This window comes from Onychomys torridus, chromosome 19 (genome assembly GCF_903995425.1).
Source record: "Onychomys torridus chromosome 19, mOncTor1.1, whole genome shotgun sequence".
In the NCBI taxonomy this organism is placed as follows: Eukaryota; Metazoa; Chordata; class Mammalia; order Rodentia; family Cricetidae; genus Onychomys; species Onychomys torridus.
The window spans coordinates 43,388,120-43,414,572 of NC_050461.1; the positions used below are offsets into that span (position 1 = coordinate 43,388,120).

General features: G+C 38.8%; 1 protein-coding gene across 1 annotated transcript in view; it reads left to right on the plus strand.

Annotated features, from left to right (window-relative positions):
* Nucleotides 1-26,453, plus strand: part of Adgb (androglobin) — a 136,334-nt gene that overhangs the window by 47,987 nt on the left and 61,894 nt on the right. The window contains exons 9-14 of the mRNA XM_036169025.1: nt 11,876-11,970; nt 16,314-16,488; nt 17,368-17,458; nt 23,247-23,376; nt 23,771-23,804; nt 25,108-25,282. Coding sequence (XP_036024918.1) covers nt 11,876-11,970; nt 16,314-16,488; nt 17,368-17,458; nt 23,247-23,376; nt 23,771-23,804; nt 25,108-25,282 — 700 coding nt within the window. The remainder of the gene's footprint in view (nt 1-11,875; nt 11,971-16,313; nt 16,489-17,367; nt 17,459-23,246; nt 23,377-23,770; nt 23,805-25,107; nt 25,283-26,453) is intronic.

The following is a 26,453-nucleotide window of genomic DNA, read 5'->3' on the forward strand; positions in this document are numbered from 1 at the left end:
AAGGATCATTGGTTAAAGAAGAGCTGGATTGCAGCAGGAGTGAGCTGGTGGAGTGTTCAAGGCCATGGTAGGGATCCTGGTCTTCATTGTAAGCATTACTGACTTGCTGACAGGCAGTGAAGAGTTTGGAGGGAGTCAAGACTCAATTTTTTTTTTTTTTCAAAAGATGCTTTTGGCCATCACTAACAAGAATATTTGGAGGGAAGGGAGTTAAGAGAGGATCAGAGAGGAAATTATGGGCAGATGGAAAAAAAAAACAGTTTGGGAACTGTTGGATAAACTCATGTTTGATAAGATGGAGTCTTGGAATAGAGAAAGTGGAGAGGCCCAATAAGATGAATGATTTAAGGGAAAATAAACATTAAAAGTAATTAGAAAAGAGTAGAACTTAGTTTGGGTAACTTATCGAATTTTGAGTTGTAAAATTTGATAGATGGTGAGGTGTAGCCGGAAGTACTACAGAATGATTTTGGTCATATTTAATCTGAAAGGCCTTGAAGATAATTACATGAATATTTAACATCAAAGGTCCCAAATTGTTTATTTAGGAGGCATTCATAGGTGTTCTGTGACATTTCTCAAGAAGACAGCATGGACTAGAGGTAGGAACTGAGCCCTGAGACTGTAAACATCTGAGAATTGGTACCCATGACTGACTGATGAGGGAGAGAAACAGAGTAGCCAGAGAAGTGGGAAAAGTAAAGACAAGTGTGTTAGCACTGAAATCAAGGAGAGGAACATTCCTTCAAGAATAGGAAAGGCTATATGAAGTACTGTAGTGAGATAAACTGTGATGTTTACTTCAATTTCTCTATTAGGTTGTTGGTTTTGGAAGTTAGTAGGCACTGGGGATAATACATATGGAAAGCTGTGGAAGAGAGTTAAGGAAACAGGAAGAAATATAATGTACAGACAAGTCTGTGAGAAATTTGGCCTTGAAGAACAACAGAGTGATAAAATGGAAGCTGATATTTATTAGTGTGAAATACACAGAATATGTTTGTTAATCTAATGAGGGAGAACTCAGCAGTTCTACAGGGTGGCGCTTCAGTGGGTGGTAGATTCTGTTCTTCCTCCCTTCTCAGGAAACTGACACCAATGCTCTCCTTTAAGATGGATATTTCCAGGAACCCCATAGAACTGTTGAGTTCTCCTCAGCCCTGGGGAGCAATTGCTCCTCTGTTCTAATGTGCAGGCATAGGTCATAGGGCCGTAGGGTGAACAGATACAGTGGTAGGTGAGTAGACAGCTTGATTTAGAAGTGGTTGAGGATTTCTGACAAAAATTTGAATATTCTCTGGTTCTAGGAAGCCTAGTCATGAGCTGAGAATGAGGTTGAGATGGAAGATGGAGACTTAGTGGAAATTTAATAGCAATGTGTTGATATTTGTGGAACTAGGGAAGAGTAATGTCCAGTAATACTCAGCTAAGTTGTTTATAGTGAGGTTTGCCAAAGTCATGGAATTAAATGACAGATGACACTTATATTGGTCTAGTGACAAACACTTAAATAGCCATTCATTTACATATTTTAATGGGATATATTATAAATCATATTCTAAATAGGAGTTTGAAAGTAAAGTTCAGTTTCAAAATTGTAAATGAAATCACAATTTGCTACAAAAAATTAGCTTAATTAAATTAGGTTGACATTTATACAAAATAAAGTTTTATTAACCTATTTCCCCCATTGCATTTTTTTATTTTTTTATTTTTTTAATTTTTTAATTTATTTAATTCTAGTCCCCCTTCCTCCCATTCTCCTGCCCCCTCACCTCCCCCAATCCCACCCCCATCTACTCCTCAGAGAGGGTAAGGCCTCCCTTGGGGAGTCAACAAAGTCTGGCATACTAAGTTGATGCAGGACCAAGCCCCTCCCTCTGTGTCAAGGCTATGCAAGGTATCCCACCACAGGGAACGTGTTCCAAAAAGATATTTCACGCATCCAGGATGAGTCCTGGTCCCATTGCCAGGGGCTTCCCAAACAGATCTAGCCACATAACTGTTACCCACGTTCAGAGGGCCTAGTTCAGTCCCATGAATGTTCCCCAGCTGACAAGCCAGAGTCCATGAGCTCCCACAAACTTGGGTCAGCTGTCCCTGTGGTTTTCCCCATCATGATCTCGACCTTACTTGCTCCTGTGAGCCCTCCTCCCTCCCTTCAGCTGAAATCTAGGAGCTCAGCCCAATGCTTGGTTGTGGATCACTGCATCTGCTTCCATCAGTTACTGGGTGTAGTTCTATGATGACAATTTAGAGTAGTCACTAATCTGATTATAGGAGAAGGTAAGTTCAGGCACTCTCCCCATTATTGGTAGTAGTCTTAGTTGGTGTCATCTTTGTGGATTCCTGGGGATTTCCCTAGCACCAAGTTTCTTCCTAACCTTCTAATGGTTCCCTCTACCAAGAAAGATATCTCTTTCATTGCTCACCCTCTCTGTCCCTCCCTCCACTTGGCCATCTCAGTCAGTCCCTCCTGTTCCCATCCTTCATCTCTTCCCTTCTACCCCTCCCTCCACAGTTTACCCAGGGGGTCATAACTATTTTGCCTTCCTGGGGCCCTCCTTGTATGTCCTTGTTAGGGTCATTCTTTTTACCTAGTTTCTCTGGGGTTGTGGATTGTAGCCTGTTAACCTAATTTTTAATACTTAAGTTTCTCAGTTAAACATCTTAGCCTATATTTGAGGTTATAATATGTCTAATATATATTTTAAATCTACTTCAAACACCATGAGACAGGCATATTTTCTATGCTAAGGAATATCATAAGTAGTTGCAGTCATAATTTTTAATAATTGCATTTCTTAAAAAAAAATGAACAGGCTACCAATGAGGGTTATAATTAGTAGTTGATACAGAGAATCTAAACTCACATTCTGAATCAAAGGGACTCATTAGGCAGAAAAAATATCCTTGGCTTTTTTTAAAAATTAAAGTCTTGTCATAGAACTATGCTCATGAGTGAAAATTCAAACCGTGGCAACAGCTCTCTAGTTGCTTGATTGCACAAGACATACTGGAACCAGGCAGTTGGTTTGTGGGTGTGGTTGACTTTCAATCCCACAAAAGGATGCTTTACTGAAAGAAAATGGTATTTGCTTGAGCTAAAGTCCCCAAACAGGGTGAATTGAGAAGGCCCTATATAGATAGGACTAAACTTGCAATGCATGCTTTGCTGCTCTTCTTTGTTTTCATTTTTAAAATGAGAAACTTAGCCTGACATTACAATTATATATAAATTAAATGTATCCAAGGAACTAGAGAAATGGCTGCCTGGTTAAGGCAAAGCATGAGGATCTGAGGATCCCCAGCATCCACATAGAGAGCACGAGGCTGCCTGTGTAATCCCCACACTGTCGAGGGCAGAGAAAGGATTTATGGAGTTTACCAGCCAACTAGTCTAGTCAAAAGAGTAGGCTCCAAGTTCAGTGAGAAAGAGACCCTATATCAAGGGAATAGCAGAGACAGTGAGAGCAAGACACCAGCATCCCCCTGTGCATGTGCATGTGCACCATGGGTACTTATGCACACAGGCACACTAATGCATTCTAGTCACTATGTGCATACAACATAAAACATTGTATAATAATTTAGTTATTATGCATAATACTAACTAATTCTGTCCAGTTTTCACAACCCATGTTAATTTTTAGGTTGTTTTTTTCTATCTTAATGTGCTATTTCTAATCAGAGGAGGTTACATTTTGGGAGAAACTAAGGCTGCAGTTTTATTTTAAATACTATTGTTTTGGCCTTCTTAGGACACACTGGCTGAATATGTAGCATGTCTGAGGTTTTCTAGATAAAAGATTTACCATTTTTTCTTAATGTGTTAGAGAAAGCAGATGCAAAAGACCTTGGGAAGAAGAGGAATAAGGATGGAGAGAAGGAGAAGGAAAGATTCAAATTTTCACTCCATGGTTCGAGACCCTCATCTGATGTTCAGTACTCTATGCAGTCCTTGTCAGATTGTAAGCTCTCAGCCTCTTACAGTAACTACCTTAGTCACTGCCTAAGCTCATGGAAAGTGTTTGGAACATAGAAAAGTACATTTTCTCGTTTGAAGTACCTATGTAAGCATGTTCGAGTTTTCCCTCAACCTTCAGTTCTTTCATGTAAATGGTGGGTTTGTATGTTGTTAGGAGATGAAAACAAAAGCCAAATTGTCTTTGATGATGCTTCATCTTTTAAAGAGAACTGAACGCTGCTTTTCCCATTTTCTTTACGAAAGTAAAAGCAATACTCCCCCACTCCACACACACCCCTTAGAACTCCTTTAATGCACACCTTTAATCCCAGCACTATAGAGGCAGAGGCACGTGGAGCTCTGAGATTGAGGCCACCTTGGGCTACACAGTAAGTTTCAGGACAACCAGGACTACACAGTGAGATCCTGTCTCAGAAAACAAAACAAAGAACCAAATCAAACAACAACAACAACAAAACCAATGAAGTCATGTGTATACAGGATGTGACTCAGGTTTGGGCTGTGAGCTCTGCCGACAGTCAGATCTCTGCTTCAGCACCGGGTACATGAGGACCAGGCTAGGGAGGGAGCCCCTTTACAGCCAGGTTCCCTCTCTTCATCACCACAGTAGCAACTAAGTGCTCTCAGAATTAAAAATTAAAGTCTGAATCATTCATCTGTTGGTATGTCACACTTTAGCATATGCATGATGATTGTTTTAATTCTTAAAATCGCTTAAGACAGAACACTGGATTCTGCTGAGCTCTACAGGATGGATGTCATCTGACATAAATAAGAGAGAGTGCCTGTGTAGACTTCCTTTTCCTATGCAGTTAATTTTGAGTGGATTTGAAAGATGCATTTCCTTCCATTGGCTGCTTAAGTTTTACCTATAGCAGGTTATAGATGGACCCTAAGTATTCAAAAGATAGCTGACTTAAAGATTCAATTCCTATGGGAAAGAATTGACTTGACTTTTATATTATTTGTATTGAATTTGGCAATAGAAATACAATATGCTTTAGCTAGCTCTGAGAAGGAATGAGGAATTTAACATAAAAGACCTATGTTTTATTAATTTTTGGAAGTTAATTTGTTTATCACAGCTGTAATTAAATTAAAATGGCATTTCATAGCTTTAAAATTCTATAAAGAAGACAAAGTAAGGTAACAAAAGTTGTATAGATATTTATGCATGTTTTTTCACACATGTGTGCTTACATTTCTATAATATCTACTGCAATCTACTACATGCTAATAACTATATGACATTTAAAGGTCCCCCTCCAGTTTGTTATTTTCAAAGTAAATCTATTCATGAGTGTAACTTACAAATAATTCAAATAGTACATTTCATTTTTTTAATTACATGAAATAAGACTATTATGACTATCAGAAGTTCTTCTAAATAGTATTTAAGAAAAATGTGGTCCTGTCCTAGAGTTCTGACTCGCTTTACCTTGTAGATTCTGAAGGTTTTGCCAGGAGAAGAGAGATGGGATAATTATAGCTGAGATCTTCAAGGTACAAACTTGATACGTCTCTTCTGGTTATATTCCATTTCAATCACAGTTGGCCATACCTGAGTGTAAGGAACTTAGAGTCAGAGTTTGGCCAGATGTTTTGGAGAAAGATGGCCCCCTCTGGTGGACAGTAGCTAACCTTTGTTAAATTTTATTTCCCTGAACACTAGATATCCATTTCATCCTTCCCATAAATGTGTACTCAATATTTTACAAAACCATGATGCAGACTATCCAGTAATTGCATCTAATTCAAGTACTAAGACTCTTAGGCCGTGCACTTACACACACATACACACACCCACACCTCATTTCCTGTGTATTGTGGAAGATAGATTAGCTATAATATGAGTTCCTGTTCACAAAAGGAAACAAAAGGCTAAGTTGTAGTCGCTGGTCATTACCAACTATAAAATTCTTCTGATACAGCCCCCTGTAGACTTTTGTCCCCACAGATGGGAAGCTTATTGCCTCTGGCTGTGGTATTTTGGAACAACTCCAAATGGGTTTGCAAGTCCTGGAAGTTGCTCTTCAGAGTTTACCCATTTCATCACTGTATTATCCTTCCCCTCAATATCTGTTGATAGAGCTGTGTTTAAATGTTGCACAATTTCCTGACTGACTAAAATTAAAATGTAACTTAAAAAGAAACTTGGATTCAGATGGTGACATTAATGAAAAACACCTAGGTCTTAATATATGAATGAGAAAACTTGCCGGAAACATTAGATATTTGAATTATGACACAAACTTATTACCTACAAGGTAACTTAGATTTTGTAACTTAGCAAGAGTTTTAAAATGTATTACAAAGGAGCAAAACTCAATAAGACTAGGATAGGATTTTGTGGGATTCTAAGGAGGGTGTTTTCTGAGTATGGGAGAGGTTGCCAAATTTTGTGATTTTTCACTCTCCAGTTAAGCACAGTTATGCGTGTTTCCCCAGATTCTTTTAAAGTTAGATTAGCCTGTACTGTAACCCATGAAACATGAGCAGGAATGATATGCCTCACTTTCAGCTTGATCGTGGGATGGCCCCCATGCGCAGTTCTCCTTTTGTTCCCCTGACACAGTTGACACAGTTGAGAGTGTAGTGTTAAAGACAGCAAAGCCATAGGTGGAAAGTGTGGGAAGCAATGGAAACGCATGTGGAGACCTGCCTGTGGATCTGTGATGACCGCTTCACACTATGTACAAGCACAAGGAAGCTAGTAACTTTTGGAACGGTATATAGCTCTTAGTGGTTATTACAGCAGCTGGAATCACTTAGTGATGTATGAAATGTTGCCAAAGTTAGAGTGCCTCTTGCAAGGTGAAGATATGTGGGTCCTGTTTACCAGTGGGGTAGCTGGTGATGAGGAAGGAAGTATCTCAAGCTGACATTCATCAGGACCTAGATGTTCATCACAGAAAAACAAGTTGTTATACCTTGGAAGGTGGCTATGCAGTTGGTGATTTTAAACTTCAGAAATACATGGTAGAGTGCCCATTAATGTGCACAGTGCTCATTTATAATATTTAGTCTTATCATTGTATTGCAAATAAAAGTTAAGCCTGGCAAGAATGGTCTGTATTCCAAAAATGCATTAAAAACAAAACAAAAGAAAGACAGAAATGTCAGAGATCAAAGAACTGCAAGATTAAGAAGGCCACTTCTTGACCACAAATAAGTTGACTTAAACTTTTAAGATGGCCGTGGTGTTCGTGTGTGTGTGTGTGTGTGTGTGTGTGTGTGTGTGTGTGTGTGATTATACTTTGTTGTTATTCATCCTCTCTCTCACTGACAACTCTTTACCTCCCTCTGGCTGGTTCCCACCCTTTGTCCAAATAACACCCCTTCTCCTTCACTTACATTCCATTATATTCTTTTATCACCCCTCTCTTAATATGTCTCTTTCTCCCCTATCATAGTCCCCTTCCTAATTTTATGACACATGCACACATATCCACATATCCACACACATGCATCATATCAAACTGAATTTCTTTGTATGTGTACTAAGTCATTATAAGCCTTCTAGAAAAATTATTTTGTTGTTGAGTTTTTTTTATCATACTGTGGAATTAAAAACACCTTCTGGTGGCCAATGACCTGACAAGCCTTCTGGTTGACCTATTCTTCTACTAATGCTACAAAAGCAGCAGTTCTCAACCTGTGGGTCATGACCCCTTTTAGGAGTCAAACAACCCTTTCCCAGGGATATCCTAAGGCCATTGGAAAACATAGATATCTACATTATGATTCATAATAGTAGCAAAATTACTGTAATAAAGTGGCAATGAAGATATTTTATGGTTGGGGTCACCACAACATGAGGAACTGTATTAAAGTGCCCTAGCATTAGGAAGGTTGAGAAGCACTGCTCTAGGGAATGATAAGAACTTACCAGACAGACTAGGCATCCCTTCCCACTCACTCTTCACATTTTATGCCTCTTAATCTTGCATCTTTGATACATTTCTTAACCTATTTTTAATTTATTCTTCTTACCTGAAAAGATGATACCCTACAACTTATTTCACAGAGCTTGTATGAGAACTGACTCACGTAAAATGCCTGGGGCAGCACATAGGAAACATTCAATGAAAGTTAGCTACTCCGAGAAACTGAATATCCATTTGAACACAGATTTATAACCTTTGACAAGCATTTGTTGTAGTATTTGTAGTAATTCTGTAATGATTTGGAATACATCTCCTAGTAAATCAATGATTCAGGCTGAACTTGTTATATATTAAGACAGTACAATCTCACAAAGAATGAATCAATGATAAATGATATTTAAGGAATTCTACACATTAGATGGTAGAACTTTCTGATAAATGCTTATAGAAAACACAAAGAGCTTCATTCTCTGTAAAGGGAGGCATCTGAATCGTAAAAACACGATGAAATCCTCCAGGCAGTAAAACACTCAGACTTAAAATGCCATTTTTAGCAAGGAGGATACTCAGAGATACCGAAAAATATTGTAAGGCCATTTTAGAGGTTAGGATTTTAAATGTCATCTCTTCATATCAAAGTGTGTTTTTTTCTTCCCCTCCCTTTATATTAGTCAATTATTAAACATGCTGGAATGCAGGGCTGTCTGTTTCACCACCTAGAAAGTTAGATGAGGAAATCACATGGTTTCTGTCAGAGTTGTGAAGAAATGATGTAATGGAATCCTTGGAGTCAAATGTTCACCTTTAGGATATTCTAAAATTTCTTGTGTTTATATCTAATAAAAAAAAGGCAATAGGCAATGCGGTCTTCTACGTTTGTCAAATAAGGTGGTATAACAAAAGAGAGAAAACAGCTACCTGTGGGTTATCTGAGCCTCATTATAAATCTTATATTTAGAGATAACAGACACTTTAGAATTTTTTGAAAATTATTAACCTCCTCTCTTTTCCCAGACACTTTGTCTGTGATAGGAGGACCATGGGGGAGTTCCGGGTCATCCCAGGATACAGAGCAGTTTCAGGCCAGCCTCAGCTTTGTCCTGGCACCTTGTCTCACAAATCATAAAGCAAACAAAAGGAAATTGTTACAGGAAAGGCTTCAGAAGTTCCAGTGTGTAATGTTGGGTACTGGAACATAATTTAGGCCAACATACTTTTATACATAAAGATGTTAATATCAAAATTTAGAAGGTAGTTAATGTCATGGGTAATTTTATGTCTCCACTGAGCCATGGGGTACTCAAAAATCTGGGCAAACATTTTGTGAAGATGCTTTTTGGATGATATTAATATTCAGATCAGTAGGTGGAGTGAAGTAGCTCATCTTGTCTCCTGTGAGTGAACCTTATCCAACAGGTAAATTCTGGATGTGAAAAGGCCCTCCTCCCCACTGAGTGCCTACAGAATCAGACAAAAACACCAACTGACCTACCTTTCTTTTCTTTCTTTCTTTCTTTCTTTCTTTCTTTCTCTCTCTCTCTCTCTCTCTCTCTCTCTCTCTCTCTCTCTCTCTCTCTCCCCCCTCCCTCTTTCCCTCCCTCCCGCCTTCCTGCCTCCCTTCCTGCCTTCCTGCCTCCCTTTCTTTTTTTTTGTTTTTCTAGACAAGGTTTCTCAGTGTTGCCTTGGATGTCCTGGAACCTGCTCTGTAGACCAGGCTGGACTCAAACTCTCAGAGATCTGCCTGCCTCTGCCTCCTGAGGGCTGAGATTAAAGGCATGCGCCACTATGGCCCAGCAACACTGACCTTTCTTGGGACTGGAGTTATCTTTAGAAAGGAACTACCCATTGCTTCACTTGGGACTACCTCAGTTGCCTGACTCACCATGTAGATTGGGTGATAATTACATGGATCAGCTCCTAATAACCACTCTTTTTCTGTATCAGTACTGTTTCTCAAGTGTGACAGGATTGATGCAGGTGTTGGAATTATGACTTAATGTGCTGGTGTAATAAATACTAAAAAAAATAAGGGAATGAATTTTCAAGTGAGTGATGTATGGATGCTTGGAAGAGGTTGATGCACAGTTGAAAAGAATTCTGGATGTGGCAGGTGGTGCGGGACAGCTCCTAGCTGTAAACAAGGAAGATGTGATTTGAAAGGGAATGGAAGGCAATCCTTACTGTAAATTGGAAAGGAGGTTACCAGAAGTGTGTTCTAGTGTTTTGTAGAAGCCAGCTGTAAACAGTGACATTGGGTATTTACCTGAGGTGTTTTCTCAGCACAGTGTTGGGCGTGAGGCCTAAGTTTTCTTCTGTAAGTAGTAATATATGAGAGAAGGGAGGTGAAAGGATGGAATTGTAAACTGGAAACCAATAAAAACTTTAAGACTAGAAAACAATTTCAGTCTAACCTTATCTAAAACAAGAAAACTTGTAAAAGAACACCAAGAATGTGGCTTGAAACCACCCATAAGGAAATTTCTCACCACGGAGATCAAGTTCAAAGAGCAGGGTGTTATCCACACAGAGGCCATCTTTTAGAAGAGACACAGATGGGATAAAGGAAGGCTGTTGGTCTGCAATTCCACAGGACCAAACCATAGAACTATTTGGCTATGAATGAATATGCAGGTAAGTCCTGAAGGTAGTCCAGAGGTAATTAGGACTGACTGCATCTCATCAGGCTCCCAAGACACAAGGCTGTTTCCCATTCAGTTGCAGAGGGTGACCCCTGCCTCCTACTTTTAGTAAACCCTACTATCCATGCAAAGAGCCAAATGGGCCTCTTGGAAAGGGCTCTTTATGGGAGAAGCCACTGCAAAATGTTCTCACAGGTTCTCTGGACAGAGCCAATGAGATAGGGCTACTACTAAGGGCAGGTGGAGACTCCAACTAAGATAATTATTCCCAAGCCCAAGACTCAGTGGAATTTGCCTTGCTAAGCTTTTGTGCCTACCTGTCCTATGCTTGTATTTCCATTGTATTTTGAAGTCACAATTTTTTTTTTTTGTCCAGTATCACAGGTTCATAGCCATGTAAGAACTCTAGGAGATAATTTCATCTTTATTTATAGCTGAGTAAAATTTCATTATGTATATGTAAACAAACAACCAAAAAAAGAATTGTAGGAGAGAAGTTCTGCCTCAAGATGAGTCCTGCCTTAAGTCTTACCAGAGGCGAATTAGATAGTTCAGTGACAATTTGGACTTTTGGTTGATGCTGAACTGAATTAAAGCTTTTGGTGCTGTTGTTCTGGGTTTAAGGAATTCATGTATGTGGGTGACATAGTTTACAGAAGAGCAGAGCATCATGGAGGAGATTATATCAGCCGTTGGGCGCCATTTGTAGCTGGAGTTTTCTCTCCAGGTCCCGCCAAACCCTGGCAATCTGACAGCCCACTTATAAAATAAACATACAGCCGCTTATATTATTTAAACTGTTTGGCCTAATGGCTCAGGCTTCTTGTTATCTACTTCTTCTATCTTAAATTAACCCATTTCCATTAATCTATTCTTTGCCACATGGCTCGTGGCTCACCAGTACCTTACATCTGTCTTGTCATCGCTGTGGCTTGCTGTATCTCTCCCTCAGCCTTCCACTTCCCAGAATTTTCCTCCTGCTTGTCCTGCCTGGCTACTGGCCAATTAGTGCTTTATTTATTAACTAATCAGAGCAACATATTTGATATACAGAACATCCCACAGTAGTTTCTCCTTTAAACTGATATATTGAAGCCATAACCTCTAATGTAAGTGTGTTTGGAGATTCTTTTAGGGTGGTAGTGAAGGTTAAATCATTATAAAAAGAAGAAAAGATACCAGATATATTCTCCCCTCTCTTTCTTATTTCCTTCCCTTTCTCCTTCCTTTGTTTCTTCCTCTCCCCCTATTTTCCTGTCTTATTTTTCATTACTTCCATAAAAGAGGTCACAGTGAGAAAGTAACTGTTTAGTTTCATGTTTATAAGAATGCTCATGATCCAATATATGCTCTTTTCCCAGGTTCTTCAGCAATACAGTCCCCTCATATGGTTGTATATGCTACCTTTACACCGCTCTATTTGTTTGAAAACAAGATCTTTACTTTGGAGAAGATGGTAAGAATTCAAAACCAAGGGGATACCATGGCTTTATGTGTGGTGGGGAGGTACATGCTGCTGGACTAACACACTGACTGGCACATCTAAAATTGTCTCAGTTGTTCATAGTACTATCGAATTATAGAAAGGTAAAATACAACCACATTTTATTTTAAAATATTTTTATATTATGTACAAAAGAAAAGATAGAGGAACTATACATTTCAGTGAAACTCATGTACATAATTCCTGATTAATAATAACTTTTCAGTGACTCAAGTACACATATGTTCTTAAAGTGAAATGATATATATGAATTTGCACTCAGGCTGGGGATCCACAGCCATGACCTTCTTGTATCATAAGATAATACAAAATAAATGGTACTTGCTTTTAAATAATAAACTTAACCAGTAACAAGAAATTTAGTAAATGTAGCCAAAGGCAATACAATTAAGTTATGCATAGTGTAAACAATCGGGCATAGGCACTGTGCCTGCTGGTATATGTTCTTTGATTTACTTTCTATGCATATGTTCTATATTGAACTCTGTACTTTTGTTCAGTGAGGAGTCTTATTTTACATTCCATTTGGAAGCCAGCTTTTTGTTTAATAGTTTTCTGTATGGTGTTGCATTTTAATTAATGTTTAGTGATTATATAACATTTATAGAATTCCACAATATTTTGAGCAACTTTTTGTTCTTTGAGGAAAAAAGAAAATTTTCTCCTCTCATAATAATATCTATCAAGTTCCTATACAGTTTATTTAGACTAATGTTGTCATACATTGAGGACTTGTTTCATCCTGACCCCGTGTGGGGAACTTTAGACACATAGCACCTTACCACTGGGGTTCTCTATGCTGTAAAGTCACTACTTTAAGTGTAAGGATAAGTGGGTATACTGATACAACTGTGCATACACCCATTGTGTTAGTCAGAGTTGAATTTTAAAATGTTAATGAGAAGTAGCTTGAAAAATAAGTATTCCAATAGGTTCATTGTTGCCCCCTTGTCCTGTTCATCTTTTAGATTAGCCCAAGAGCCTGATACCATCATTTCAGAAGCCATTATTACCAGCCAAAGCCTACTGCATAGCAGTAGTAATATAAAAATGATAGAATACAGTGTGGTAGCATGTGCATAGGGACAGAGGTAGTTGCTGTTCTTTTTAATTCAAAATTAAATAACAGCAGCCGTGGTTGAATAGCACAATCAGAAATTTTCAGAGTGTCTGGACATCAGAAGCTCTCCACAATCCAATGTGTGTCCTAAGCTTCTCTCAAGCCAAGCCTCCTGTTGACTTTAGGGCCGGTCTCCTCTTCCCTGACGTGTGTCATGGGCACCATCTCAGATGTTCTAAATGGTAGAGGTGCAATGTACGGATCACTAAAGACATCAGCCACATTTTGTGGTATGTCATGTCTCATATCCAAGAGATATTCAAACTGCTTATTAAATCTGTAACCCTCAATGCACATTAATTCATGTATTATAATATGTATATGTGATGTATCAAGCAATGTGCTCTGATCTTAAGGTATAGAGATGAGTAACATAGTAGAAATTTCTCATCACAAAGCTCAGAGACTATAATTAAGTTGACAACAATAATTAGAAAACTGTTATACTGGAGTAATGGCTCAAATGACTACCTATATGAATGAGGGGGAAAAATACATGTGTTTATGGGGGGTGCGGGGGGACAGGACCCAAAGCATGGACCTTTCTCCCGAATGGAAGCTAGGGAGGTCTTCCCAAAGGAAGCTGTTTAACCCGAGGTGTAAGAAGTTATGGTAGTAAATAATAAAGGTGTGTTCAAAGCTGAGAGAGTATGTTGGAAGGTCTGCAGGGCAAGGAGATGACACAGATCCCTTTTCTGGGAACTAACAGAGATTGGGTTAATTGTAGAGAAGTTTCAGAAGCAGCAGTTTTCAAGTTATAAAACTAAGCACAGAATATTATTTACAAATCTTTTTCTTTTTCCCTTAGATGTGGTGTGGCCATGTAGTTCAGGCTGACCTAGAATTTGTGATATTCTTGCCTCAGGCTCCTGGGTGCTGGGAGCACATGAGTACCACAACACCAGTATAAACCTTCCCTTTGGGTGCCGTAAAAGGGCTTAAGGTGCCAAAGACTCTGGAATCTATTGTCTGTGATATGATTAAAGGACCCGCCCACCTTTCACCATCTGTCTGGAATGTTGTGGTTCCCTACATCACCTGTTGATTCTTTTAGATTGATTTTCTATGAGGTTGATCTAGTTCCCCTGTAAATATCAGACTAGAGTAGAGAATATAAACACACTATTTTAATCATAAATCCATGGGAAATGGTTTCTTCCCTATTGAAAGCACTAAAGGTACAACCCCAAAGCGTGTTAAGATCAACATATAGAGTTAACAACTTGAATTTAGTTAAGAAAGATTGGAGACTATAGAAGAATAGAACAAAACTTCACAAACTACCCTATGTGATCCAACACCCCTCCTCATGATGAACTACCCTATGTGATCCAACACCTCTCCTCTCCGGCATCCTGAACAGTTTGGATTTTAGAGGAATAAGCTTCCATTTCAACTCTGATGTCTTCTTTTAGAGAGTTTGAAATAAAATGGGGGAGGACTGAAGGGGTCTTGGAAAACAAAATTTCTAGCATATGTTTTTTGTGTGAATCATTCAACAGACATTAAATACCTACTCAATTTTGAGGATGCTAGTCTAAATCCCTCTTCACCCCTAATTCTTCTCTAAGGACTTTGAGACCCTTTGGTGAGGTTTCTTATGATCAAATTTTAACCAGAATTTGTGGCATTATTTCCTTGATACACAAGGATTGAAAATATATTGAAACTAAAATATGAGAATTTGTCATTTTAAAATTGATCATGTTAAATCAGGCCAATCCTTTGACAGATTATTGACCTATGGCATGGAATTAATACCTTGTTTCATTTTTTCAGTTGACATTTTATATTTTCACAATACTTTGTTTTATTTTATAATGTTCTACAGTTCCCAAAAGAAATTATTTTTAGAATAAAACATTGTTATTATGAGAGAGAGAGAGAGAGAGAGAGAGAGAGAGACAGACAGATAGACAGACAGACACAGGAGGGCATAGAGGGAGAGACAGCAAAACAGAGACAGAGAAAATGTCTCGAAATCATTTTTTGTAGAATTTATTCCATTTATAAGCATTATTTTGAGTGTGCTTTCAATTCCAGACACTATTAATATGTAGCCCTGCAGTGATGCCCTCAAGCCCTTAAATTCTTCCCAAGTTTCCAGCATATTACTTTTGAGCATTGATTTGATTTCTAACACCTAACAAAGTAAAAGTTGTCAGGAGAAGTTTACTCTTTAGATGCTGTAGACAAATATTGGTTTTAAACGTACTTTACAAATTACAGAAATTTTGGAATTTTTTTTTTTTTTAGTAAATTGGTAACAGTCTATTAGAAAAATTAAAAAAGATTCTTCTTAGGGTACTTTTAAAATCAGGGTATCACTTTTCTCTTAAATTTGAATTATTTTCTATACTGGGATTACAGAAACCAGTCATGTAAAATCATTAGAAAGAAAATAGTTCCTGGAGGAACCAACTGTAGTGTGCTTAGTATTTTGTTATTTTACTTTAAATGTTAAAGCAATCTGTGGTAGGATTATTGATCGATTCAACTTTCTATCTTTGTCTCTGTCTCTCTCTGTCTCTGTCTTTCTGTCTCTATCTCTGTCTCTGTGTCTATCTGTCTGTCTGCCTGTCTCTCTCCTATAACATACTTCAGGCAGCATTTAGGAAATACAGTTCTGTTGAAATAATGTTCTTATGTATTCCAATGAAAGCTTCAGAACTGAAGGTTTGCTTATGGGACTTCTCTGTCAGGACAGCGTCTGTCTCCACTGTCAATGCCCATTGTCTCCAGTGATGGGGGGGGAGGACTTAGAAGGACCCACTGTTAGCGGATTACAATCTATGATAGATCAGGTCACCTCTTGCCACCTCACAAGACCTGAATACATTTTAAAACATTTTTAGTGTTAAATAACAATTGCAAGTGAGTTTCTTTTAATATTTAGATAATAAAAACTGGTTTTACAGATTTAACCTAGAAAATACTGCCTACAGACTTTTATAATCTCCTTAGCATTTAAGCTCGAGAATGGCCTAATCATTTCTTTTCAATAAGCAAACACGGTCTCAGGAAAACTTAAAGATGCAAATAAATATAATGTTAGTGTCATTTCTATTAAAGGGTAGAAACATTGGTGTCCTTATTTTTCTATATTGGCAAAAGTGTTGTTTTATATACAAGAGGTGATAAAAGATTCATTTCAAATCTTCTTTCCATATTTTAGGCAAATTCTGCAGAGAAACTTAGGGAATACGGGCTTTCCCACACCTGTAGCCACCCTGTGCTGGTGACCAGAAGTAGGTCTTGTCCCCTTGTGGCACCCCCCAAACCTCCTCCCTTACCTCCCTGGAAACTCATTCGCCACAAAAAAGAAACGGTCATAACAGATGAAGCTCAAGGTATGTGCCATGTTGCCTTACAGTCTAATTTACACTTCTCTGGGGGCTTACCAGTGTCTACCACGGAGAACAGTACACACAGAGGTAAGCCACAGAGCCCTGCACCCAAAGCTGCTCAACTCATGTCCAAATATGCATACTGTACTTTGGCCTAGTGGACCCATAGAGGCAGCAGACTATGCTAGGGCTCATCATAGAGTTGTCTTTCTTCAATTAGGTTTAATATGTAAAGGAAAAACTTAACAAAAATGGGAAGGGAGTTTCATCCTGAAGGGTGAGACCAAAATGATCAGAGGGACTTTGCTACCTATCTGAGTCTTGTTTCTTTTCCTGTTCAACTTCAGAGTTTACCATAGTGATGTGTTCTGCTCTCCTTTCTCACGGGAAATTTCTTACTTCTAAACTACCTTAATACTTATGCATACCCACAGTCCAGTCTCAATCCACTGTTTCTTTGCTGTTCATGGTGTGCTCTGCTTCTTCTTCCCCTATAGTCTTGTAAACCAGCTCATATTCCCCTGCATGTCCTAAATAGCTGTGTTGAGGTTGTTAATTGAGGGATGCCATTTTTTAAAGAAAACATTTATATAGAAAGTCATCCTTGCACGTAAAGCATCAGCAAATGCAATGACTTGTCTAACATCACCCGCTGAGATATTATTGTTCTCTCAGCCTCAAAAGAAACTGGCTGTAGGCAAAAGAAAGCTAACATTGGCAAGATCTGTAAATTGTTTCACTTAATAAAATTTGAAATGTCTCTGTTCATTCCTGCTTAACTCTTTTGAAATCCCTGGGTAAACATGTGCTCTACACAGCACTGCATTAGATTCTGAAGGATTCTGAAAGTGTACCTCACACTTCCTCACTGGAACTTTTCAGATGCTGTGCCAAAGAAACCTGAGCAGTTCCTTGAGATTTCAAGTCCATTTTTGAATTATAGAATGACTCCATTTACGATTCCAACAGAAACGTAAGTATATGAGACTTTCTCCAGTGCGTCTTAACTTTGCATCTGTGATTTATGTGGTTAAAAAACACACTTAATAGGAAGAATGTTTGGAGAACATCGAAGCCAAAAATATATATGCATATTCTCACAGCCTATTAAAGGAGACGCTTTATAGCTCATTATTACATCATTTCATTTATTATGAAGCATTTTTGTTTATATTTTATGTATGAGTATTATAGGATAAAAGTTTGATATTCCCCTTAAAATGAAATGCTGAAGTTCTAACCCTTGGATGGCTGGGTTTGTTAGAAATGATATTTAAAGGTGTTATATGAGTTATATGGTTAAATGGGTTAAAGGTTATATGGGACTTTGACCTATTAACTTCTGTCTTTGGGGAGATTCCATGAGCTCCTGGTCTTATCCATAAATTAAGTATATGGATACAGAATGCCTGCAAGCAGGAGTCTTATTTAGAAAAGGAAGCAAAAGTGTGCATGACTGTTAAACTGAGGAAGTCATGGAAGTAGTTGCCTGCACAAGATAAAAACAGTCAAAATCACATCATGGGAAAGGGAGGCTCACCAGGCCCCGCCCCTAGCTGGGGAGCATTGGCGGTTAATGGGCGAGGGAGGAAGAGTCATTTTTCTTTGCTGGTGTGGACTCTGGTGGGTTGCTGGAGTAGATGGCCCCACAGCCATACATATGGGCAGTGATTTTTTTGAACTCAGTGGGTTCTCAATAAAAAGAAGAGGACATTAGGTTATGAGGGAGAGCTTTCTGGGTGTAGTTGAAGGAGGGGAGGGGAGGCAAATATAATCAAAATGCATTCCATGAATGTATTAAATTCCCAAAGAATAAAATTAAGTGTTCCCATTAGAAAGCAGCACGGCTGACCTCATGAGTGAGAACAGAGCTGGGCAAGGCTGAGGTGGCATTTTTGTGGGTTAGTGAATGTTAATGGAGGGGTTATTTTAGACTGAAGCTACTGAACTATCTCTTCATCTTATATAAATTAGATCTTGACGTTTCATCAGCCCAAATCATATGCAACTGGTGGCTGGAGTCAGGATTTGTACACAGTGGGATCAATTTTCTCACAGACTGGTCAGTTATAGAGCAAGGTTGCAGGAATGCACATGCTCTAGAGTTAGGTGGCTAAAAGTGGTTTTTAATGTCTGGGAGAGTATTCTGTGAGCAGGCTAGTTACCTCTTTGGACTGAACAAGAGGAATTCACAGTTGATCTCATTAGCAGCAAAAAAAGGGAGTTTAATGATGGGTTTGCCCATTTCCCCTGACTCCTGATGCCCTGCCTAGAAACCCTTTCTCATTCACTACTCTCAAAATACTAGAACACAAAAACAATCCATCCACTTTGTAGCAATGACAGGCTTTCCATTATCATCCAGTAGCATCCCATTTTTATCTGAGACTTTAATATTCTGTTAAGCATTCTCTTTACCCTCCCCCATATTTGCACCAACATAATCTTGAAAATCATTTACATATTCCCTGAAATTGAGGCTTTCTCTACACTTTCCTGTTCTTTATGGTCTAGCACCCGAATCATCTTTAACAAGACAGCAATGTAGGCATTTTTATAAAGTTACTTAAAACTCTTGCAGCCTCTACCCAGTTCCAAAACGATATCCACAGTTTTAGGTAGTTGTGGCAACAACTAGATTCTGGCCATTCATTTTCTGTTTGAATGTGGACTGTGGAAACAAAATATCATAAACATGTGAGTTATAATTTGCAAGCATACATCTAGGTCCTGTCAGCCTGGGAGTTCAAGATCAAGATGCAAGTTCATCTAATGTGTGGAAAGGACCCATTTCCGTCATTAGTCTGCCTCTTCTTGTGCTGGAAGTGACACCAACCTCCCAGGAGAGCACAAGTTTCTTCCATAAAGTCTTTGCTTTCATCCCAATGGCCTTCCACGATCCACTCCTAATACCATCACCTCAGGATGAACACAGGAACTTGACTTGAACTCACATTCAGAGCATAGCATTCCCTGCTCCTTTGTGAAGCCATATGTCCATCTCTTCCCCAAGAGGACAACCCATGGAGCTTTTAAAATATATTTCTGGCTTTTATTATTCCCTCTCTGTATGAAAAACTTCCAAATATCTATTTCTACATGTTTATCTTACTGTTAGCTTTCTAGATATATGGAAGAATATTGTGTGATTTATTTTCCATCCCCTCTGTATTTTCCAGTTGAATATAAGTTTTGTATCAATACTGTAAAATTTTGATATTTACTATACAATACTAAGGATTTGACAAGTGTTTCTACTCAGTACATATTGAGCAAAAAAAAAAAAAAATAATTTGAGGCATCTAAGTCATTATAAGCTTTTTATTATCTTTTAATTTGATAGTTGTAGTCACATGTAACTGTATATTTGACTTATTTGGGCACTTTTTAAAATGTTTTAAATTTTGGAAACATTTTATTAGAAATATTGAATAAGAGAAATTGCCTTCCTCAGGGAAGAATGCCCCCACTCCAATTGGTTATCTAAAATCAAGTGGTCAGCCTTGAAATCATATACAATTTACATTATATGGACTGAGCCAGTTGTATTTCTATATTTATGCATATATGCATATATATTTAGCATGAATTTGAGAGAGCTCAAGGGGATTGTACCTATAGTCAGAGAGCAGAGACAGATGGATACTGGCGCTCAGCTTTTTTCTCCTTTATGTTCAGTCTAGGACCCCAGCATATGAATTCATGCTGTCTACAGCTATGGTGCCTCAGTTTAACCCAATCTAGAAACTTCTCACAGACATTCCCCAGAAGTTTTTCTCCTTAGTGATTGCAGATCCTGTCAAATTGATACCATTAATCATCACAGGCTGTGGTGGATGAATATGCTATCAGATACAGTTCAGTCTTTCCTAGGATACATCATGGGCTCTCTCCATGATAGAAATAGAAACTGACAAGAAAAAAAAAAAAAAGCAGTCACAATTTAAATACTCAACTCAGTGTATGTTCTACTGTTAGGCACACTTCATACCAAAGCCAGTTAAAGTTAACTTACACTGTCTTACTCTGGTTAAGTTTTCTTGATTTTCTTAGTTAGCTCACATTGTCATACTCCATTTAATTTTAACATATCAGGCACATTCTCAACATCATGTACCCTTTCTGGTGTTTCTGTCATGTTTGAGGGAGGAGTTGTTTCTTTTTTGTTGTTGTTTTCTTTTTTATTAATGCTTCATAGTGTTTCCAATTACTTTTATACTGAAAGTTCTCCAGAGAAACAGAGTCAATATATGTATGACTAGATGATAGCTGGATCAATGGTATAAAAGCCAGGTAACTTCTTGGATGACATAGAGAACTAGGAGGCCATCAGTGTAGCTATCCAAGTGGGAAGCCTTAGAAGCCCAGGAAGCAGCAATGTGACTTCCGTTTGGCTGATGCATCAGGGGTGCTGCTGTACAAGTCCTGGCGTTCAAAGGGCAGACCCCTGGAATTTTAATGTCCGTGAGCAGGGAAAGAATAATCCACAACAGTAGTTCTTGACTTTCCTAATGCTGCAACCCTTAAACAGTTCCTCATGCTGTGACTCCCAACCATAACATTATTTCATTGCTTCAAAACTGTAATTTTGCTACTGTTATGAATTATAATGTAAATATATGATATGTAGGATATTTGATGGGGGATTTCAACCCATAGGTTGAGAACCATTAGTCCAGGCAGTAGAAAGTAGTCATTTTTCCTCACCTGTTGTGTGCTATTCAGGCCTGCTGCTGACAGGACAGTGCCTACCTATGCCGAAGGCAAAACTTTCCCACTCAGTTCACTAACGCCCATGTTAATCTCCTCCAGAAGTCCCTCACAGACACCCCCAGAAGTGATACTTTACTAGTTACCTAGGCACGCCTTAGTCCAATGGAATTGACACTGGAGATTGTTCATTATATCTAAGATTTCAATTTGCCATTCAAATATACTTTGCAATCTTTGATCTTTCATATGACTGCATTTACATACTAATTAAAGGTTTATATAAAAGCCTGCAGCTGCTTGGCACAGAACACATTTTTTTCTGTTGTTCTAACTCTTTTGGGGAACTGCCACCCAGCTCTTCAATAAATCACATATGGAGGCTTATTCTTAATTATAAATGCCCAGCCTTAGCTTGGCTTATTTCTAGCCAGCTTTTCTTAGCTTTAAATTATGCCATCTACCTTTTGCCTCTGGGCTTTTCCTTTTCTATGCCTGTATACCTTTCTTTGTTTCATGGCTCACTGTGTAGCTGGGTGGCTGACCCATGGAGTCCTCCTTCTTCTCTGGCTACTTCTTTTTCTCTCCAGATTTCTTCTTCTATGAACCTCTCTCCCTGACAACCCCCACCCCATTTCTCTGTCCTGCCTCATTGTTGGCCATTCAGACCATCAGGTGTTTTAGACAGGCACAGTATCACAGCTACACAGGGTTAAACAAATGCAGCATAAACAAATTAACACAGCTTAAAATAATATTCCCCAACATTTTCCTGTACATATTTTCTATATGGCTTATATTATTATACCAAGCCTTTATGAATCTCTATGTTTATAAGGACAAAAATGGATTAATTTCATAGGCCGAGTTCCCTGAGTTACTCCCATACCTGATTTTCTATAACTTCTTTTAGCTTCAATATTTGATTAAGGTAGATGAAATTCTAATACCCAGAAACAGGCAACCATCATTTGATTGGTTTCCACTTATCTATTATTCTGTGTAATCTGTTATGAATTAATTCCCATATCCAAGCTCTGTGCCAAAGGCAAAGGCCTGTGAATGCCATTGCGCTCTCTGTGGAAGACATGTCGTAGACCTGTTCTGCTGTCCAATCAGATTTCTTGTGTTGCATAAGAGCAATCAACAGGGAGAATGACTATTGTCATGATTGCCTTTCATGGACACTCCACTGCTGTAGCAGCATGCTTGCTCATTATTGGCTCATGAGTTTATGAGACAATTGGAGCTTCATAAATGTGTTTCTGCTACCCTCTAGTGGAAGTTGTATGTAAGTAAGAGAATTCAATCTAACTGAATATGGGGTTGGGGATCCTAGTTCATGAAGTCTACGTGAGTAAAAATGATTTTTCTTTTGCTTTTGAGACAGGGTCTCACTATGTGGCCCTGGCTGACCTAGAACTTTCTATGTAAGCCAGACTGGCCAAGAACTCACAGAGATCTACCTGCCTCTGCTTCCTGCATGCTGGGATTAAAGGCGTGTGCCACCATGCCCTGTTATATGTGGAGAATTTGATTTTATCTTTGAAACAGTTGTATAAAATATAGATACTATGATAGACCTCTCACATGCCAATGAAATTCATGCTACAATGATGCTGTTTTGGACCATGTTAATGACTTCTTGAGGAAGTGACTTGGGTCGAGACTATGAAAGTCACACTTAGAAGCTAAATGCTCACAGTTAGGATTAAATGTCCCACACCAAGATATTTTATCCACACACACTCTGCTAGTTCCCCTAATGCTGTAATCAAATCCTGTATTTTAATCAACAATTCACATCTTTGAAACAGTGTCCCTGGAAAATGTTTACAGCAATAGATCAACTGATAGAGTGGTGGTCTAGAAAGCAGTTTAAATGTTATTCAGAGGTGTCCTGTAAAGTGCTTTTCAAAAATTTCCTTGTAAAAGGAGAACAAAATTAATAGAACCAGAACTTTCTCTTGTTGACAAAACTAAGCATATTTGTTAGTCACTGTAAGTCAGAAGTGGCGGTAACAGCGGTTTTGGGGTTTTTTCTCCACTAGGCATTTTGTACGATCTGTCGTTAAGAAAGGGACACCTCTGGGATCCAGCCTTCCTCCCCTCGTGGAAAATGAGTTAAGTGCAAGCACCAGCCAAGGCGAGATGAGCGCAGTAACAGGAAACCAGTCTCAGGTACTGACTCAACCCTGATTGGGCAAGATTTATCTTAAATTGTGAACTCTCTTGTATCTGCAAAGTGTTTACACGCCACATTTCATTAGCATAAAGAATTCCATTAAACCCACACCTTGGGCTTGGGGATTTAGCTCAGTGGTAGAGTGCTTGCCTAGCAAGCGCAAGGCCCTGGGTTCCATCCTCAGCTCTGAAAAAAAAAAAACAACAACAAAAACAAAACAAAACAACTACACCTTGTGTATCTGTGACAATTTTGAAAATGGACTATCCTTCCATTGTGAAAGTCCCTCATGTCACCCTCCTGGTTCCTATATCCCACGAAACAAGCTGCATGCTTTCCTAATTGTGGTAATTGTGTAAATACTTATAATTGTTCATTTTCACTTTGCAGGTTAATGTTACATTGCAAACTATATCTGGAAGAGGTAAATTAGTCATCCCCTCATGTCTTTGCTTCCCTACAGATAACAAAACACACAAGAATTGCTTCTAAACAGACTTAGTTTTCCCTTCTCCCACATCAGCTTCTCCTGTGATTTATTAATTTTAATCTACTCCATACTAGAAACATGTGATAATTTCGCAGGTTAAGTTCAAACTAAAATAGAAAAGGAGAAGGATGAAATTTTAAGGGTCTGTGAGTAAAGTGCATGTGATCATTTTATTTTGTTGTTTTATTTCATGTGAGACAGAGTCTTGCTAAATTGCCCAGACTGGCCTTCAGCTCACTGAGGGCCAAGTTGGCCTCAAGCTCTTCATCCTCTAGGTCACTGAGTTACAGATAGATGCCCACAAGTTCATGCCTTTTAATGCATGAGTGTTGTGGTCCAAATGCTGAAAGCATTGCCAGTTCCTGTTACTAACTAAAGACCTAGCCAAGACTAAAATCTAAAAGAAATGTCACATACATGTATATATGATGTTTAAGATTCTACATGAGTTTTGTGACAGTATTTGACAAACATAAACTGTGGTTATACAGGCACTGAGTTGAGTAGCTAAAGGGCTGGCTGAATACATCAGGGGCAACAAACCTGTCATGTTTTCACTTTGCCTTCTATACTCTAGACTGCCCCTCCTCCAACCCCCTCCTCCTTCTTTTTTTCAAGATGTAGTTTTTCTGTGTAGTTGTGGCTGTCCTAGAATCAGGCTGGCCTCAGAATCACAGAGATCTGCCTGCCTCTGCCTGGGATTGAAGGTGTGCGCCACCACTGCCTGGCTAAACTTTTCCCCCTAAGATTTATTTATGTATTTTATGTATATGAGTACTCTATTTGCATGTATGCCTGCATGACAGAAGAGGACATCAGATCTCATTATAGATGGTTGTGAGCCAACATGTGGTAGCTAGGAATTCAACTCAAGACCTCTGGAAGAGACACCATTGCTCTTATACATTAAGCCATTGCTCCTGCTCGAGGATGTTCCCTTCTTAGAAGAATCTCTCCAAAGCAGATTTTAAGAACATGAACTAATTAATCTCGGTCATAAAAAACATGTTCCCAGACTTACCAGAGAGATTTTAAGTTTCCTGAATTATAAAATTCTAAGTGTGTCAACTATACCTTCACAAACCTTAAACCTACATATAAGCGATAATCTCACTGGTTTCCCCTAACTAGGATTTGAGTTTGAAACACCCCCTGCCATTCATTTCTGCACACTTTAACAGCCTGCCACTTAACAGTGTAACATATGCTTGACCTATTTGTCCTCCCCCCTTCCCAGATGAGCAGGGAGAGCTGATACTGGGGGACACCCACCCGCCTGAGGGGTTAGATCGAGACTTGATTAGCCTGACCACAGCGACACAGGACAAGTCACAGGAGGACTTGGGAACAATAAATGAAGGTGCTTCCAAAGAAATGTGGTTAGATTTTGAAGACTTTTGTGTGTGCTTTCAGTAAGTATTCTAATGCCATGCAGCTGACTAGCATCTCCTAAATAAATCCTGAGCCATAATACCATACAGGTTCACAGCAGGGTCTGTTGCTGTATATTTATATATTGGTCATATGATTTATTGATTCTTAACTGTCATTCAAAACAGAAAAGTAAGTATCAGCTGGGAGCTAGCATAATATCAAATAAATTTTTTTCTTTTTGTTGAAAATAGATTCTTCTTTCATATAATACATCCCAACCACAGTTTCCCCTCCCCCCACTCCTCCAGCTCACCACACCTCCCTCTTCCCCAGATCTCCTCTCTCTCTCTCTCTCTCTCTTTCTCTCTCTCTCTCTCTCTCTCTCCTTCTAAAAAAAGAGCAAGCCTCCAAGAGACAGCAGCCCAAAAGAACAAAACAAAGGGGCTGGAGAGAAGGCTCAGAGATTAAGAGCACTGAATGCTCTTCCAGAGGTCCTGAGTTCAATTCCCAGCACCAACATGGTGGTTTGCAACCATCTGCAATGAGATCTGGCACCCTCTTAATACATAATAAATAAATATTTTTTTTAAAAAAGAAATACTCTAAAAAAAAAAAAAGAACAAAACAAGATACATTAAGAGAAGTCAAAACCCCTCATATCAAGGCTGGACAAAGGCAATCCAATGGGAGGAAAAGAGTCCCAAGAATAGGCAAAGAGTCAGAGACACATTGGCTCTCACTGTTAGGAGTCCCACAAAAACACCAAGCTAGCAGCCATAACATACATTCAGAGGACCTGGTACAGACCCATGCAAGTACCATGCTTGCCCCTTCAGTCTCTGTGAACTCATGTGAGCCCTGCTTAGTTGATTTGGTAGGCCATGTTCTCCTTATCTCCTCCATTCCCTCTGACTACTACAATCTTTCTTCCCCCTCTTCTTTGGCGTTCCTAATCTCTGAGGAAAGGAACCCAATAGAGACTTCCAATTTAGACTCTCCCTTCACATAATGTCAAACTGTGGGTGTTTGTGCCTGCTCCTATCTGCTGCCTGAAGAGAATAATGAATGCATTGAATATCCATCCACACAGCATATTAGAAACCAAACTCCATTCTAGTCAGGCTCAGTTCCTTCTCAAATACTTGTTAGTTAAGATGGATTTTCCCCCACAGAGATTATTTTGTCTCTTTAGAACAACAGATGCAGCAG